Source organism: Nuphar pumila, chromosome 16 (assembly GCF_984573655.1).
Source record: "Nuphar pumila chromosome 16, dmNupPumi1.hap1.1, whole genome shotgun sequence".
NCBI lineage: Eukaryota > Viridiplantae > Streptophyta > Magnoliopsida > Nymphaeales > Nymphaeaceae > Nuphar > Nuphar pumila.
Window position 1 is genome coordinate 60,233,680 of NC_143264.1, and position 15,372 is coordinate 60,249,051.

Here is a 15,372-nt window from a genome sequence, read left to right on the forward strand (position 1 = left end):
AGGTTGGGTCTGTATCCAAAATGCATGACACAATTCATAAACACTGGATCAATTAAAACAATATTCAAAATTAGGGGAATGAGAACCTACCCAATAAAAAATATTTATCAAATTTTTGATATTTTTTTTTAAATTCTGACCTTACATATGTGTTCGTTATTGATTTACTAAAAATTGACACTTCGGTCATGTATTTTGGATGAAAAAAACTGTATTTGAAACCTCAAAAGTTTATGAAATTGATTTTTTAGACCTTATAAAAATATATTCATGCATCGGAATCAAATGCTTCATGAACTGATTCCTATAAAAACAAGCGCATGGATTGCATCTGTGAGATCATAATTTCAGACTAAATAACGAAAATTTGATATTATTATTATTATTATTATTATTTTGTATTGAGTAGGTTTGGAAGTTTTTTTTATTAGGTAGGTTTTCATTCCCGTCAAAATTACTAGGTACGAAAGGCTCGATTTCAACTTGGTCATTTTAGAAAAGATATAGGCATTTTCGGCACAATCGCCCAACCCCAAGGACGCCGTGGTCTTCGGTGGCAAATGCGGTAATCTGTTTATTTGAAAGGGATACGATCGAAAATTTTCGCATTTTTTAAAATATTGTGGGTATTGCTTTTGTTATCTACGGCTTGTCAACCACGTCTCTCTCTCTCTCTCTCAGAGAAGGTGCAGCGAAAGATTCATGGCGTACCTTCCATGTATGAATCCCAGAAATTTCTCGGATATTGTCTTCTCTCTCCATCGATCCACTTGATTCTGTTTTTACTCTGGTTTCTCTTTTAACCAGAAGAAGAAAGATCGCTTTTGTGACGCTTTTCTTCTGACCAGAAGAAGAGGAGGAGAGTCTCTCTTACTTCGTTTCTCCTTCGGTGCAATCTGAGGAAGAAGTGCGAATCGTGAAGGAATCTCTCTTAAAAAGGTAAGATTTTTGTACATCTAGAGATACCTACTTCGATCTCCTCCCTCTTCGTTTTCTGCTGCTTCGATTTTTGTTCTGGTGTGAAAGTCTAAAGAAGAAACGCGAATCGTTATCGAAATCACGGTTAATCAGGTGAATTTTTTTGCAAACTCAGATTTTTCTGTTTTCCGTGCGATTTCTATAGGATCGATGAAATTCGATTGGCGGTCCAAATCATTCTTATAGAGATAAACGGTTTCTGGTTTGATTAGAGTTTGTAGATGTTTTGGAAGAGGAATCTTCAATTCTGTAGGAATTCTTCATGTCATAATTTCTGGTTTGATTAGAGTTTATAGGTGTTTTAGTAGTAAAGCCTTCAATTTCATAGGAACTCTGCATCTCACTTGTTTCTTGTTCATTTCTGTTTATTTATTTGGCAGAAATCTGAAGAAAAGAGGCATATCACGGTCTAGATCACTATTACAAAGGTGAATTTCTGCTTGCTCTATAGCTCCTCATGTGACCGAAAGAAGTCGCTTTAATTTCAAGGGTTTTCTCACTCTTTTTTTCCTTTTTTCCCATTCCTTTCTCAGAAACTAAACAAAAGCTGCTGATTATCTAAATCTCTGTTCAGAGAGGTAAGTCTGCGCTTTCCTATGATTTGCTCTTCAATTTAATTGTTGTTCCTCAGTTTCCCTCCTCTGCCCAAAAAGTTTTCTCTCGCCTTTGGTTTAGCCTTCCCTTAGAAGCTAAGGGAGACTCTTGAATTTCGGTAAACTGGTTCATGTTTCTCCCTTTTTTCCCATTTTCCTTCATTGACTTCTGAACGAGAACCGGGACACACACATAGAGAGAGAGTAGATTTTTGTTTTTCATCCCTTTCCAAGCAGAGTCGTCAATATCAAAGTGCTCCCTCTTCGAACCTTTTTTCCCCGATTTTTTGTTCTTCTCCCTCTTATGAAAATCTGAAGGAAGGACGCAAGTAATCTTATCTCCATTAAGGAGGTAAATTTTTGGTCGCATACGATTTAGTTTTCCCTTCTGTTTTGCAGCAATTTTCTTCTTGAATAGATCAGCTGTTATCCCCTGCTAATTTCTCACGATTTTCTCCTTTCGATTGACATTTGATGCATTCTCAATCCTTAGCTTATACTCTCCAGTTGATCTGAAATGCATTTACACTCTTTTAATAATTTAATTTTTAAAACCATTCTTAGTAGAACTTCAGGTGTAACTTTTTTTATGATTAACTCTCCGGCTATTAAATTAAAAAGATCTTAATTTATTTTCCACAATTATGTTTTCTGGTAGTTCTTTTATGGTGTGTTCTCTTTTTTTATGATCCCTGTCATGGAATTTCATTTCCTTTCAAGATTTCATTTGACTTTTGCATCTGGGGAGGTTTATTTATTTTGTATTACTTTCTTACTGCTTGAGATCCAGAAAGGCGGAAGCCTTTTGGCGATTTGAGTCCAAAGTTGAGGCTTCGGATTCCTTTTGCCTTTTCCACGTAATTTCCTCTTTTGCTCCTAAGAGGTGTGTGCTTGCAGTTAAGTCCCCACTTGTACGTCAAACTTCTTGCTTACTCCAATTTTCATAAGTTGATGCACCTAAACACCCCCTAATACGTGCATCTATTTGTTGACATTTGAAGGTATGCAAAAGGGGGTTCAACCTTCTCTCAAGAAAAAAAAAAGACAGGGGTTCAATTCAACCATACCGACCTAACACTCTAGTTTGGTCGAAACCATCGTCACAAATATTGTCCAATATTTTAAAAATATCATGATTTTATGTCAATATTTTCAAAAACAGATAAAATCCCAATAGATGTGATATCTCTTGTTTTAAAGCGTCAAATTCTGGTTGTCATGCTACAACTATTTTTTGTATTTTTATATTGTTATATATTTTCCTTTGCTTTTTTTATATGATGATATTTTCTGGAGATTTTATATAAACAAATACTTTGCATTTATGGAGAGTTTTTTCTCTTCGACGAGAAAAATTGTGACATTGATAACAACACGTCCTGTCCCACAGTATCATATTCTAAATGTTGTAAAGGATCCTATGTAAGGACACCTAGCAACCAGGAAACATAATGAGCGCGGAATCAATATCTTGCATTCAAGCCTTTATCCCCTAACCCAATTTGTGAACTACACGGCCAAACATCACGAGTCTCAAGAAGTGTACATTCATGTGTCATCGTCAACATCATCATCAATATCACCGTGTTGCTTTGAAGACCAAGACCTTTTTGTTACTGCGTGCTACCATAAATGGTAGCAGTTTTCTTCTCCAAATCTTCTTATATCTCTTCGCAAATTTCCAGAACAGTATTGACTAGGGAACCTGCGCGTCACAGTAATGATAGCTTAGTAGTTGCCGTATGTTCCCTGCAACACATCATCGCCACAGTCATTGTCGTCATCTTTATGATTTCGATCATGCCCTAAACTATGGTTGACTGTGTAACAGTTTGCCCTGGAGTTTAGTTGAATTGGTGTTCATGTGAATTGGATACATCGAGCAACTGGTCTACTGTTAGTCCTATCCTCAACTTCATGGTTTTATCGAGAAGTTAATTTTATTATTTCTCTGCCCTGTTTCAACTGAAACTCCAAACGCTTGTTGACCGTAGAGTCACCAGTGCTACTGGGACCACCTAGCGAGGTTCATCTTAGTCTGGAGAGTACTCGATCACCATACTTTAGCGCACACCAGATTTGCTCAGGTAACTTGGTGAATATTGTCAAGTCGGCTCATGTTGCAAGGTCGTGTGGTCTGGTGACTGTAATTGGGGGCTTTCCAACAGTCACAATATTGGATTTCTCTCGTAAATTATGTTCCAAAACTAGAACTCTTCACTAAGTATAAAATGCAGTGAAGGATATGATTAAAACTATATGAAAATACAGAAATCATATAGGTGTTCACGGTTATAGTGAAAAAACAATTTTAATTTGTGAACGAGTTAAGAGTTTGGACTTCTGGGCGATTTCGAGCTGCGAAGCCTTCAGCCCGTTGTAAAACCAGTCTTGTAGAGTTCGATTTCTTACAGTGGTATCAGATTTCTTATAATGGTCTCAGAGCAGGTTCAATAAATCTTTGATGGTACCGCCGAAAGTCCCTTGTGCATGCGGGCGTGTTGACGCAGAAAATTGAATGCCAGTAAACGGTAGTGACTCAAAAAGAGCACAGATAGAGAAAAATCAAAAACAAAATGAGAGGTTTGTCTTCTTTTATTTACTTAAATCAGAAAAGTCATTGCGTTCTCGATTTGCAAAAAAATCGTAAAAAAAAAGGAAGAGGGTTCGGCCCTCTTCGGGATTTTTGTGTTTTCCAGAAAGAAGAAAGAAAAACCACCACCGGTGGTGGCCCGATCTTTTTTACCCTCTCCCTCTATGCGTCGGACCATCTGATTTTGCAGTGTCGGTAGAGAAAGAAAAAAAAATTGAGAGAAAGACGGTTCGACTCCCTCTTTCCTCTTTCTCTCTTTTCTAAGGGGCTCGAACTAGGTGGAAGACGTCCGAAGAGGTATCGGCTGAATACATAAAAAAGTGCATACACTTATTTTTATTAAAGTGCTTACTTTTTAAAATTGCTGAAAAGTGGTTATGGGTTTCAGAAAATTACCTGCTACTTATTTTTGTAAAAAAAAGTGCTTAGCAATTTTTTTGAGTTTCTTGCATACTTAAAGACGGTGTTGAAATATAGAATTTGAAAAATGTGAACCATGAAAATATTTTCTTAAGGGAAGTAGGTCATGTGATTTGTTAGTTCTGGTACACACAAATATCTGTAGACCTTTACCGTACAAACACATGAAAAGAAATCATATTTTATCACATTTACAGATGATTACTCTAGGTATAGATACATATACCTAATTTCTTATAAATTTGAAGCTCTAGAAAAGTTTAAGACATACAAACAAGAAGTTGAAGTATTACTAGGAAGAAAAAACTTTTGCATTGATAATAATATAACTTCTCATACAACTTTGTCTTATACACCACAAGGTGTAGCAGAACGAAGAAATAGAACCTTAATGGATATGACAAGATTCATGTTGGCACATGCAAATTTTCTCAAGAAGTTTTTGGGAGAATCAATTTGCATTGTCATGTATATCCTAAATAAAGTTTCTTCTATGGCTGTAGAGTTTACTCTGCATGAATTATGGACTAGTAGGAAGCTAGACTTGAGTTATTTACAAAAGTGAGGGTCACATGCTCATGTGTTATTCTTGCCCAAATGAGGGATAAGTTAGCAAGCCTATCAAATGCATATTCATGAGATACCCAAAGAGATCAAAAGGATATCAACTATATAATCTTGAAGATGGATTTATAGAAAGTAGAGAGGTTAAATTCTTGGAAACTCAAGAAAGCATTTTTTATCCTGAAGATAATATTTTTTGGGATATCATAAATGATCCAGGGGTACCAAGTCAAAAGTTAGAGCCTAACTATCTAGTTGTAAATTATAAGCAAAATTCATAATCGGTAACTGGACAGAAAAGAACAAGAACTTCTCGTTCCTATTTGAATGATTAGTACACATTCTTGAGTGAGGAATTATGTTATTTCATGGATTTGGATGAAACTCTTGACAATTTGCTTTTTGAAGATGCAATTGCTTCTAATGAGTTTGAACTCTGGAATGAAGTAATGAAAGATGAGTTGGATTCCATAAAAAAGAATAGAGTTTGGGTGCTAGCTACTTTGCCTAATGGATATAGGGCAATTGATAGCAAGTGGGTTCTCAAGAAAAAACTCAAGGCATATGGATCTATTGATATATTCAAAGCAATATTAGTAGCAAAAGGTTATACTCAACGAGAAGAGATTAATTATGAAGAAACTTACTTTTATGTAGCTAAATTGGTTTTTATTCGTATTATATTGTCTTTGGTAGCTTATTTTGATCCTGACCTATATCAAATGGATGTGAAAACGATCTTCTTAAATGGTGAATTAAATAAAATAATTTTTATGCAACAACCAGAAGGTTTTGAAATTGAAGGTCAAAAGAATAAAGTGTACTAGTTAAATAAATCCTTGTATGAACTTAAACTATCATCAAGATAGTGGTATTTGACTTTTCATAATGTTATAACCAATTTGGGTTATGAGGAAAATAGTCTTGATTAATGTGTATATGCCAAGATTAGTGGGAGTAAGTTTAGTGTGTTATCCCTCTATATTGATGATATATTAATTTGTAGAAAATAACATAGACATGATAAATATGACTAAATCGTGATTAAGTCCTCAATTTCAAATAAAGGATATGAGAGAGGCTTCATATATCCTTGGAATTAAAATTCACATAGATAGAAAATCGAGATTGCTATGTCTAAGTCAAGAAAAGTATTTTGATCACATTCTAAAAAAAAATAGAATGAAAAGTACAAAGGCAAAGGGTACTTCAGTAGTAAAAGGTCAAAAGCTAAGTAAGAATAATTGTCTAAAAGATAGACAAGAAAGGTTGAATGTTTTCTATGCTCAAGCAATTAGAAGCCTGATGTATGCAATGCTTTACACTAGACTTGATTTAAGTTTTTTTATAAGTCTAGCGAGTAGATATCTAAGTAATCCTAAGTTGCAAGCAGTGAAGAGAATTTTTGGATATTTAAAAGGAATTAAGGTACTTAAGCTATGCTATCAGTCAGATAGTTTAAAGTTTGTATGGTACTCAGATGCTGACTTTGCTGGTGATAGAGATTGAAGCAAAGCTCACCTCTGGTTATGTATTTATGTTAGGAGGTGGGGCAATTGCATGGTCCTGTAAGAAACAAGGGTGCGTGGCAGAGTAACATGACAACTACATTTGGTGTGTAGATAAATTGTTTCTTAAATGAGTTGAAATTGAGCATTCTAAAAGATCCAGTTCAATTATATTGTGACAATAAAGCTGCTATAAGACTAATACAAACAGGAGTTGATAGCTCTAAAAGTAAGCATATTGAAGTTAAATATCAATATATTCATGATATGTTTATGAAAAATGAAATAGCAGTGGACTATATTCCTTCAGGTGACATGGTAGTAGACCCGTTAACCAAGATAGTCATTGAGGATGTTTTTACTAGATCGTTAAGTCAGATGGAACTCAGATATGTCTAAGTAATAAATGAGTAAAGATTACTCAGGCAGTGTATGCAAGGTTTCAGTTGACAACAAGCATATAAACACAATGAAAGTAAAGATTACTCAGAAAGTGTGCATGCAAGGTTCCGGTTGAGAACAAGCATACAAACGCAATGAGAGTAAAGATTACTCAGGAAGTGTGTATGCAAGGTTCCTGTTAAGAAAAATCATATAAACACAATAAGAGTAAAGATTACTCGAAAAATGTGTATGCAAGGTTTCGGTTGAGAACAATCATATAAACACAATAAGAGTAAAGATTACTCGAAAAATGTCTATTCAAGGTTTCAGTTGAGAATTGAGAACAAGCATGTAAACACAGGAAATCCATTATGGTCAAGTGAGAGATGTAAGGCCGTGTGGCTGTAAGGTGACTCTTGGGGGCTTTTCAACAGTCACAATATTCAAATTCAAGAGACGTGTCTCTTGATGGATGAAGAGATTTCTTCTAGGGGTTATGTCTCAAAATTAGAACTCTTCACTAAGTATAAAATGCAATGCAAAGGATATGATTAAAAATATATGAAAATACAAAAATCACGGTTACATTCACGGTTACAGTGAAAAGGCATTTTTTGATTTGTGAATGAGTTGAGAGTTCGGACTCCTTAGCGATTTCGAGCATAACTGCGAAGCCTTCGTTCCGCTACAAATCTGGTCATGTAGAGTTCGATTTCTTACACATGTCTCATGAAAGTTGGTCGAACTCGGGGATCCACACGAGTTCTCTATAGGTCAAGTGTCATGTTGATGGTTGAGTAACAGGTTTACCAGAGTCCAGAATATGATTTTAGCATATTAAACCACTCTACAGTTAGTCCCATGGGGGCTTGGCATAGTGGTGTGGGGCCTTGGCAGCTAGATGAGCCGTCAAGGTTTGATTCTCATGGGGTGTTACCCCTCTAAGCAAGCCAACGTGGGCCTGGGAGGCATGGGTCTTAGCCTAGGAGTTTTACAGCCAGGTCTTCGTGCTAAGTACGGTTTCTTGGGGTTATAAATTCAAAGGAAAAAAATGGTTGAGAAATTTTTTTTCAAAAGGGCAAATGTGGGAAGGAAAGAAAATGACATTTTAACTGAAGAGACACTATGGAGTCTGGGTGCAATCACATGGCACAAAATTTGTGCATTAAGCACCTGATTACCCTCCATCAGGCCTTGGGCTGTACAAGTGACAGGCTCTGTCCCCAATATGACAGGCTTTGTCTTCAAGATGGAGGATGATCAGGTGCTTAATGCATAAATATTTGTTCCATCATATTCCCATCGGATCTTTTCACATCCAAACCCCACCACCACCTTCCTGGTACAGTGGCGAGCATTTTCCAATGAAAATGACTAAGTGGTTGTTATCGTGCATTTTTTTGTTTGGTGGGAATGGTGGTGCCAGTTGAAAGTGACCTAATGAAAATTTTCCCAGGATGGTTATTAGGCTTGGTGGGGAGTCACGATGGGTTGCAATCCCATGGCACAAAATTTGTGCATTAAGCACCTGAAAACCCTCCAGAAGGCCTTGGGCCCCACAACTGACAGGGCATGTCCTCAAGATGGTGCGTAAGGCACAAATATTTGTGCAATCATATTGCACCTGATCTTTTTACTTTCGTGTGTCGGTGGGTTAGACGAATCAAGAGTCTAGAGCAGTGTTGTGAGAGGCGTACGCCTCAGTACCTGAAGCGTACGCCTCAGAGGCGAGGCACACGCTCAAGGTACTGAGGCGTGCTGTGATGCGCAAATTGCCCCTCATCAACCTCCAGAATCCCCTCCTTCATCCCCAAGTCTTCCTCCTCCGCCGCTCCCTGCCTCCCCTCCCACCGCTTCACTTTCATACCAGTTGGCTCAATGCCTCGCTTCGCCTCATCGCATTTAACATCCTTGGTCTAGAGACTCTAAACACGTACGATTAGCCCTTCTATTTTCCGTCTCCCGTCGCCGTCCAAGGAGTTTGGCAATTGCAAATTTCCCCAAATCTGATCTCTTCTTTTGCTCTTGTGCCCCTGGCCTAGAATAGCCAATTGACAATTAAACACCGTTCTTAATGCTAATTCCTGCCTAAACTCTAAGGCTGCCTTTAGAACTTGACAATTGGGTGAATGGCTATCCCTATCCACGTTTGGTTGAGTTCTCTCCTTAGATCTGACCATGTGAAAGAATAAGGTAAAAAAGCAACCCAATCAACCCATCACTTAATTCTCAGGAAACAAGTGAGGCTTGGGAAGGCCAAGTTCCTTCCCATGTTTGTGAATGCCTCCTCACCATGTAGCAGGGAAAACCATGAATTGTGTGAAATGCTAATTGCCTTTCTGTTCTTTCAATTGTCCTCTTCCCGAACACAGCCTCTGGGTGCTTCTTTGGTCCCTCTCCTTGTTTTTTAAGGGGGGGGGGGGGGTTGCTCTTTTTTCTTTAGGGTTGGCGGCGAGGGTCTTTTCTCCAAATGCCAATAGCCAAAAATCTTTCATTAACTTTTTATAAAAGCCTGCGGGACCCCCGGTTTTTCTTTGAAAGTGAGAGAATCTAGAGCATTTGGCCTTTTTTGATTGATTGGACTGAAAATGAGGTGAGACTCGTTCTCTTTTTCTTTTCATTCTTATCTTTTCTATTTTGGAGACGGATGTCGGTTCCTCACGAGTAATGTTAAAGTAACGGTCAATATATGGGCGATATGGTGAAAAATCTTCCTGATCCAGACCCCCATCTGATCCAAAGATTCCAAACCAATTACTATTCAATATAATTTTCCTCCCTTTTTTCTTTTCCTTTTTTTTGGCCTTTTGCTGCCTTTCTTTTCCCTTCTCGTCTTCTTTGTTTTTCACGAGCGATTGAATCCACATGGTTCACATGCTTTGCCACACGATCCTGGATGCTGACAATCTTGACCCATTAAAACTTTCGTCTCGGGGATCTTTGACGCTTTGACACTAGTACCCGTCTCTCAAAGAAAAAAGATCAGGTGCAATGATGTGCACATTTCAAATATGCTACTACACTTAAACACCCACATCTACTGTCTGGTCCTACAGTCGACAGTCTCCATGAAAAAGATGGAGGGTGGTCAGCTGCAGCAGCACATCAAAATTGTTCAATGCGATTGCACCTGATCCAGCCTATTGATCAAAAGGGCGATAAATGAGATGAACCCAGATTTTCCGTTGGTCTATTTCTTGGTACAGCCATCTGCTTTTCACAAGCCACTCGGTGGGCTCACAGCGTGCCTCATGAAAGGGTCCGAGCAGCCAACTTTTTGGACCCCTGGTTCGATAACACGCCCCACCCGGGTTTGACTTGTAAAACAAGGCCGAGGTCTGTCAAGTTCTGGTTGGAAGAGGGTTGTGTAGGGGTCAGATATGGACCCGGACTTGGCTAAGGTCAACTTGACCCAACCCTACGCAAGTTGTGGCCCAGCAGCTTTGTCTTTGATTTTTTCAATTTACTATAGGTTAACCTGTTCTTCTCTAAGACTCCATTTATTTTTCCTCCCCCCCTGCAAATGCAGTCGCAGGAACGTCATCAGTCATCACCGTTAGCGAGAAGCTGCAGCAGCCATGATTGGCAACGTAAAGCTCGGCGTGGAGGTGGTGGGGGCCACCAACCTGATGGCCAAGGACGGGGAGGGCACATCGAGCGCCTTCGTCGAGCTCCACTTCGACGGCCAGCGGCACCGCACCACCGTCAAGGAGAAGGACCTCAACCCGCAGTGGAACGAGAGGTTCTCCTTCACCATCTCCGACCCGGCCACCCTCCCCGACCTCACCCTCGACGCCTACGTCTACCACGACGTCAAGCCCTCCCACTCCCGCGCCCTCCTCGGCAAGCTCCGCCTCTACTCCACCTCCTTCGTCTCCCAGCAGGACGCCGTCACCCTCAGCTACCCGCTCGAGAAGCGCAACTTCCTCTCCCGCGTCAAAGGCGAGCTCAGCCTCCGGATCTACCTCCTCGACGACCACCTCTTCCAGAACCTCCAGCCCTCCAGCCCGTTCGTCCCCGATCCTAACACCGTGCCGGTGATCGAGCCGGCGATCGAGAAACCCTTCAAAGGCAACCACCGAGACGCCCAGCAACTCTTCACCCTCCCGAACCAACACTCCTCCCGGGATCCCGCACCCAGGGTGGTGATCAACACCGATGAGTCCAAACCCGCTCCCCCACCGGTGGTGCGCATATACAACAGCGACGCTGGAGGCGGAGGCATGCCATTCATTAACACCGGCCCCTCGTCTTCGGCCGAGTTCGCTCTCAAGGAGACGAGCCCGCTGCTAGGCGGCACCGAGAAGCCGATGAACACCTACGACCTGGTGGAGGAGATGCGCTATCTCTTCGTGAGGGTGGTGAAGGCCAGGGAGCTCCCCTCCAAGGACATCACGGGAAGCTTAGACCCCTACGTGGAGGTGAAGCTCGGCAACTACAAGGGCACGACGCGACACTTCGAGAAGAACAACAAGCCCGAGTGGAACGAGGTGTTCGCTTTCGCGCGGGAGCGGGTGCAGTCGTCGGTGGTGGAGGTGGTGATCAAGGACAAGGACGTGGTCAAGGACGACTTCGTGGGACGGGTGCTCCTCGACCTCAACGAGATCCCCGTGCGGGTTCCCCCCGACAGCCCGCTCGCCCCCGAGTGGTACCGCCTGGAGGCCAAGGACGGGGACAAGCTGGACAAGGGTGAGCTGATGCTCGCCGTCTGGATCGGCACCCAAGCGGACGAGTCGTTCCCGGAAGCCTGGAACTCGGACGCCATCTCCAAGAAGGACGGGTTTCACATCTCCCACACACGTTCCAAGGTCTACCACTCGCCCAGGCTGTGGTACCTACGCGTGGGCATCATCGAGGCCCAAGACCTCTACGTAAAGGACAAGAGCCGGTACCCCGAGGTCTACGTCAAGGCCCAGCTTGGGAACCAGATCATGAAGACCCGGTTCACACAGAGCCGGAATCTCAACCCCGTTTGGAACGAGGAGCACATGTTCGTCGCGGCCGAGCCGTTTGAGGACCACCTGGTTCTCACCATCGAGGATCGGGTCGGACCCAACAAGGACGAGTCGATCGGGAAGTGCTCGATCCCGCTATCTTCGATCGAGAAGCGCGCCGACGACAAGCTGGTCCAGCCCAAGTGGTACGAGCTGGAGCGGTCTGTCCTCATCGACACCGAGGCGCTGAAGAAGGACAAGTTCTCGACCCGGCTGCACATCCGGATCTGGTTCGACGGCGGGTACCACGTCTTCGACGAGTCGACTCAATACAGCAGCGACCTCCGGCCCACTGCGAAGCAGCTCTGGAAGCCGTCGATCGGGGTGCTGGAGCTCGGCATCCTGAGCGCTCTGAATCTGCACCCGATGAAGACCCGGGACGGGAAGGGCTCGTCCGATACGTACTGTGTGGCGAAGTACGGGCAGAAATGGGTCCGGACCCGGACCGTGATGGACGACCCGTGCCCGAGGTGGAACGAGCAGTACACGTGGGAGGTGTACGATCCGTGCACGGTGCTCATCGTGGGAGTGTTCGACAACGGCCACTTGAGCTCTAATGGTGACAAGAACGGGCACAAGGACCTGAGGGTGGGGAAGCTGAGGATCCGGCTGTCTACCCTGGAGACCGGGCGGGTGTACACGCACTCGTACCCTCTGCTGGTGCTGCATCCGTCGGGGGTGAAGAAAATGGGGGAGCTGCATCTCGCCCTGCGCTTCTCCTGCACCTCCATGCTCAACATGATGTGCACGTACTCGAGGCCGCTGCTCCCCAAGATGCACTACGTGCGACCGCTCCACATACACCAGGTGGACGCTCTGCGGCACCACGCGGTGAGCATCGTCGCGTCGAGGCTGAGCCGGTCAGAGCCACCGCTGGGGAAGGAAGTGGTGGAGTACATGTCGGACGTCGACTCCCACATGTGGAGCATGCGGCGGAGCAAGGCCAACTTCTTCCGGCTGATGAACGTCTTCTCGGGGCTGTTCGCCGTGGGGAAGTGGTTCGGCGAGGTGTGCACGTGGACGAACCCGGTGACAACGGCGCTGGTGCACCTGCTGTTCTTGATCCTGGTGTCCTTCCCGGAGCTGATATTCCCGACGGCGTTCCTCTACATGCTCCTGATCGGGCTGTGGAACTACCGGTACCGGGCGAGGCACCCACCGCACATGGACACTAAGCTGTCGTACGCGGAGGCGGTGCACCCGGACGAGCTGGACGAGGAGTTCGACTCGTTCCCGACGAGCCGAGGGGCGGAGCTGGTGAGATTGAGATACGACCGGCTGAGGAGCGTCGCGGGGAGGATACAGATGGTGGTGGGGGACGTGGCGACCCAGGGGGAGCGGCTGCACTCGCTGCTCAGCTGGAGGGACCCGAGGGCGACGACCATATTCCTGGTGTTCTGCTTCTGCGCGGCCATGGTGCTGTACGTGACGCCTTTCCAGGTGGTGCTGGTGGTGCTAGGGTTCTACCAGATGAGGCACCCCAGGTTCAGGCACAGCCTGCCCTCCAGCCCCCTCAACTTCTTCCGGCGACTCCCGGCCAAGACGGACAGCTTGCTCTAATCCCCTGCATGAAGGTGGGTAGATTGGCGTAATGGTGGTTTTGTTAGTTGTTTGTTTTGGACCTTTTCGGTTTTGGTTCCCATGCAAAGGCAGGCACACAGGCATGCATGCAGGTGGAGGTTTATCTCATTTTGTTATACATCTCTATGCGTTTTGAAGGTAATCATGGATCTTCGTCGTTGTATTAAGAAAATGTTTTCGGTTAAATCTCAACCGTCCGTTGAAGTCATGGAAGATTTGATAGCGGCGATGTAAGTGGGTCGGGTCTAATGAATCGGGTTTGTTTAGTTGAATTGCCAATTCAAATCGGGTTCAAAGTGGGTTAAGAAGGTTTGAACTTGCCGATAAGCTCCATAAATCTAGGGGAAAATAATGTCGGAATGAAGATATTTACATGATAATGATTTGGTAACTTCATAAGAATAGATGCCCTTCTAAGGATTAATCCACAATTCTACACATTTTCTATTTGCCAATTGCCAATTGCCAATTTCCCATCGTGTTCCCTGAGCTAAAATACTGAAACTGGCTCTTGATGCTTTTCACCCCCACAAGAGCCCTTGAACTTACTCCGTCCAACCCATAAAGAATCTGACTTCATTTTTTGGTTCTGATCAACCTTTTTCGGGGGTTGTTATGATTAGGAAGTAGTGCCAAGTTAACATTCTGCAATTTCCAAATACCCACCCTTTCCTCTAAGCTTGGGCTCGAACATCCCAATGCATAAGATGCTGGTCTCCTGTAGATAGGAAATTTGCACATTTATAAATTTTTAAAAGATATAGAAATGATTTTTACGATATAGTAGATTTCGGCTTGCAGTTGATCACCTCTTCAATCTAAAAGGGATCCTTTCCAATAGAACTTCTACTTTTCAATCTGCTTCCTTCATGTATTGATGCCTTTTTATATCTTTTTTGTGCCCCAACAATTTAGAAGAGAACTCTTTATGGTATGAAACACCACAATGCTCAACACTTCTTTTTAGCTTTTGATGCTTCCAAGTTTGCTATCCATGGCCGTTTCGCTCTCCCAAGCCTATAAGGATATCCTACAAGGATCATGCACATTTACACCCAAGACATACAGCCATTTCTTCATTTTCCAAAACATTTTTGTTGTTACATTTTCCAGAAAATCGAAACTGCACATCATCTCCGACAATACACTTAATACTCCTACATTCTATCCGTTTCATTGCAATACTAAGAGCATCTTTCAAGCATTTTGCAGAAACCATTTTGAATCACTTTTGAAAGCTCATATACACTTTAATATTCCTACATTCTAGCAGCCTCACTGCAATATGGCTCCTTCGCAAACACTTTGCAAAAGTGATTTTGAACCTCTCTATAATCAAATAGGGGTGTCAATGGGTCGGGTTTGACCCAGACCCAACCCATACCAAACCCTATAGGGTCAAGGTCCGGGTCAGACCTGAAGAGTCTGATTAATATATGGAGCCGGGTATGATTTATTAAATTTCATACCAGACCCAGGCCTGACCCGAGTTCCGATCAAGATCCACAATTTTTCAATGTAAAAATGATAAAAAAAAATATTATTTTACAGAGTATGGTTTGAGCCTAGTTCATGTAATCCTCATAAGATCTGGGTATGGTGTGTTCGATTGGACCCAGATCTGTACCTGGCAGCAGCATCTCAAGTCAGGTTTGGGTCTAGTTCTATATGGGTTCAAACCAAACCAATCCAAACCCGTTGAAACCCCTAGAATCAAAGCCACTTCCTCCACCCCATCAGTCCCCTTCTATCATAAA

General features: G+C 43.0%; 1 protein-coding gene across 3 annotated transcripts; it reads left to right on the forward strand.

Moving 5' to 3' along the window:
* Positions 1–639: 639 nt before the first annotated feature.
* On the forward strand, positions 640–13,894 carry LOC149813306 (FT-interacting protein 3-like). Of its 3 annotated transcripts, XM_089992051.1 has the most exons (5): positions 641–718; positions 808–939; positions 1,359–1,406; positions 1,512–1,556; positions 10,570–13,894. In XM_089992051.1, exon 5 carries the CDS (start codon positions 10,619–10,621, stop codon positions 13,592–13,594), a length of 2,976 nt encoding a protein of 991 aa, XP_089848177.1. In that variant the 5' UTR covers positions 641–718; positions 808–939; positions 1,359–1,406; positions 1,512–1,556; positions 10,570–10,618; the 3' UTR covers positions 13,595–13,894. The 3 variants fall into 3 exon arrangements, with proteins under 3 accessions (XP_089848176.1, XP_089848177.1, XP_089848178.1); XM_089992050.1 differs by having other exon boundaries at positions 640–939; XM_089992052.1 differs by lacking the exons at positions 641–718; positions 808–939 and adding an exon at positions 1,045–1,071.
* Positions 13,895–15,372: the final 1,478 nt, after the last annotated feature.

Bases quoted from the DNA above. Each gene is read 5' to 3' on its own strand.
- LOC149813306 (XM_089992050.1), top strand. From the start codon at position 10,619: ATGATTGGCAACGTAAAGCTCGGCGTGGAGGTGGTGGGGGCCACCAAC.